The sequence below is a fragment of the Anarrhichthys ocellatus genome, unplaced genomic scaffold, assembly GCF_004355925.1.
Source record: "Anarrhichthys ocellatus isolate YVR2014 unplaced genomic scaffold, GSC_Weel_1.0 scaffold6312, whole genome shotgun sequence".
In the NCBI taxonomy this organism is placed as follows: Eukaryota; Metazoa; Chordata; class Actinopteri; order Perciformes; family Anarhichadidae; genus Anarrhichthys; species Anarrhichthys ocellatus.
This window is the reverse complement of record NW_022286286.1, coordinates 1-2,829: the sequence shown is the minus strand read 5'-3', so window position 1 is coordinate 2,829 and position 2,829 is coordinate 1. Positions and strand designations below refer to the sequence as shown.

Here is a 2,829-nt window from a genome sequence, read left to right as displayed (position 1 = left end):
TTGTCAGGTAGGTCCTATTTAAGTGATTTCTTGATTGAGAACAGGTGTGGCAGTAATCAGGCCTGGGTGTGGCTAGAGAAATTGAACTCAGCTTTCCAAAGATGTGATAAACCACAGTTAATTTATGTTTTAACAGGGGGGGCAATCACTTTTTCACACAGGGCCATGTAGGTTTGGATATTTTTTCCCCCTTAATAATAAAAACCATTTAAAAACTGCATTTTGTGTTTACTTGTGTTATCTTTGTCGAATATTTAAATTTGTTTGATGATCTGAAACATTTAAGTGTGACAAACATGCAAAAAAATAAGAAATCAGGAAGGGGGCAAACACTTTTTCACACAACTGTAGATATATGTGTGTGTGTGTGTGTGTATATATATATGTGTGTGAATCTGGTGCTTACTCTTGGCCGCTGCGGTCGACTCCGTCGTCAGAGTCGGACTCCTCCTGCTGCTGCTGCGCCTCCTTCGCCTCCTTCTTGTCTCCTTCCAGGTCCTCCTGGTTGAAACCCTGCAGGAGGACAGAGGACCTGATGAAACCACAGAGCCGCGGTTTCATCAGAACCGTGGAACCGCTGCAGACTCAGACGGTCAGACTCACTGTGAACTCCTCTTCCTCCTCGTCTCCCGACTCGCCGAAGATGTCTGTGATCATCTTCCTGGAGGACAAACGTTTGTTTTTAATATCATAGATAATAAGTAATAAATAAATGTGCATCACAATCCTCCTGCAGATGTTTCTACTTGTGATGGAAGCATGAGATAAATAACTGTTATCACTGCTGCTCACGTCTGTTGAATCCTCACATTAGTTTACTTTGATGATTAAATAATTGTGGAACACGTTGATGACGTGAGGTTGAAGGACCTTACTAATGATAATAATAATAATAATTACTCCTCCTCGTCTCCGTCTCCTGACTCGCTGTCACTGCCGAACAACGCCTTCTCGTCCTTCTCGTCCTTCTTGGCGGCGCTCTTCGTCCTCTCGTCTTCCTCGCTGCTGTCTGAGCCCAGTTCTCTCAGTTTAGCCGCCAGAGTCTCATCAGGACCGACCGGCCCGTCGCTGTCGGAGTCCTCGTCAGACACGGAGCGACTCCTCTTCACCGCTGAGCACCCCCCCCCCCACACACACACACACACACACACACACACACACAATAATCTAAAACTTTATTATAATTAATCTTTATTCTTTCATTTATTTTCAGTGGTTTTCTCTTTTTATATGTTTAAAGAATTTTGTAAACTTGTTTTTGAATATTTTTATTACATTAGGTCGCTGTTCTGTCTGGATAATATAATAAAATATATAAGAAAATATATAATATAATAAAATATATAATATATTATAATATATAATAAAATATATAATATATTATAATATATAATAACATATATAATATATTATAATATATAATAAAATATATAATATAAAATATATAATAAAATATATAATATAAAATATATAATAATATATAATATAATATAAAATATAATATATAATAAAATATATAATATAATATAATAAAATATATAATAAAATATATAATATAATAAAATATAGAATATAATAAAATATATAATATAATATAGAATATAATTCACACACCTTTACATTCGTGGAAATAGAAACTTATAATAAAATAGTTCTGTAATCTGGAGCGTTTTTAAAAAGTAACGCAAATCATTTAATATCCCACAATCCTTAGCATCAGTGAAGACAATCAAACACCTGACAGGTGTCATCTCACCTGGTTTGACTGCATGCTCTTCATCCTCACTGTCTGACAGGACGGCCTTCTTCCTCTTCACTGCACGCGCGCACAAACACACACACACACACACACACACAATAATAGTAATAATAATAATAGTAATAATACTGAGTGTACTGAGAGCTGGTCTGAGGTCAGTACCTGGCTTCTCGTCCTCCTCGTCACTCTCGTCTTTCTTCTCCTTCTCTCCATCACTTCCTGCTGCAGCCTTCCTCCTCCCATCCTCTTCCTCCTCCTCACTGTCAGACTGCATCACAGCCTTCCACTTCCTCCCCCCTCCTCCTCCTCCTCCTCCCTCCTCCTCCTCCTCCTCCTCCTGCTGCTGTGGTTTCTCCTCCTCCTCCTGCTCGTCAGAGTCTACCTGTGCTGCCTTGCGTCTCGTCGGTGTCTCTGTCTCAGAGTCACTGTCGGCGTTGGACCGGCGCTCCGGAGACGCCGTTGGTTTTGCGTCCTCGTTCTCCGAGTCGCTGCCCGGCGCCGCTTTGCGCCTCCTCTCCCCCCCCTCCATGTCAGAGCTGCTCCTCCTGCATTTGGCGGGAGACGACCCTCCTCTTCCTCCCTCCTCCTCGTGATCTGAAGCTCCGTGTTTGACGGGCGACTCCTCCTCGTTCTCGGAGCCGCTCATCCTGCGTTTGACTGCAGTGACGTCTTCGGCGGGTCGAGGAGGAGGAGCCTCCGTCTCCGAGTCGCTTTTGTTGTTGTCGTCGTTGTCACCACAGCGACCCCGGGGGGCCTCCTCCTCCGAGTCACTGTCAGCTCCTCTGTGCTCCTCGTTGTCGGAGCCGCCGGCTGCCCCCCCGGTCTCCATGGGACGGGGGGCTTCTTCATGGCTGCTGCCCTCGTCCTGTTCAGACAAACACACGAGTCAGCTGAATATGCTTCATTTATATTCTATTTATTTATGTGTGTATATATACACAGGTGCTGGTCATATAATTAGGATATCATCAAAAAGTTGATTTATTTCACTAATTCCATTCAAAAAGTGAAACTTGTCTATTATATTCATTCATTACACACAGACTGATATATTTCAAATGTTTATTTCT

The 2,829-nt window shown here is 42.2% G+C and overlaps 1 protein-coding gene across 2 annotated transcripts; it reads right to left on the bottom strand.

The window, feature by feature from the left end:
- Positions 1-351: 351 nt before the first annotated feature.
- Positions 352-2,620, bottom strand: LOC116380173 (protein IWS1 homolog). 2 transcript variants are annotated; one of them, XM_031842122.1, is made up of 5 exons: positions 1,922-2,620; positions 1,757-1,816; positions 901-1,111; positions 604-661; positions 352-513 (listed from the first exon to the last, which is right to left on the bottom strand). In XM_031842122.1, the coding sequence occupies exons 1-5, from the start codon at positions 2,586-2,588 to the stop codon at positions 403-405; spliced, it is 1,107 nt and encodes a 368-aa protein (XP_031697982.1). In that variant the 5' UTR covers positions 2,589-2,620; the 3' UTR covers positions 352-402. The 2 variants fall into 2 exon arrangements, with proteins under 2 accessions (XP_031697982.1, XP_031697981.1); XM_031842121.1 differs by having other exon boundaries at positions 1,757-2,620.
- Between the last annotated feature and the right edge of the window lie 209 nt (positions 2,621-2,829).

Coding starts and splice junctions, on each gene's coding strand:
- LOC116380173 (XM_031842121.1), bottom strand. CDS start 2,588: ATGGAGACCGGGGGGGCAGCCGGCGGCTCCGACAACGAGGAGCACAGA. Junction 1,112..1,756: donor AGAGCATGCAGTCAAACCAG/GTGAGATGACAC, acceptor GGGGGTGCTCAG/CGGTGAAGAGGAGTCGCTCC. Junction 662..900: donor GGAGACGGAGACGAGGAGGA/GTAATTATTATT, acceptor TTTGTCCTCCAG/GAAGATGATCACAGACATCT.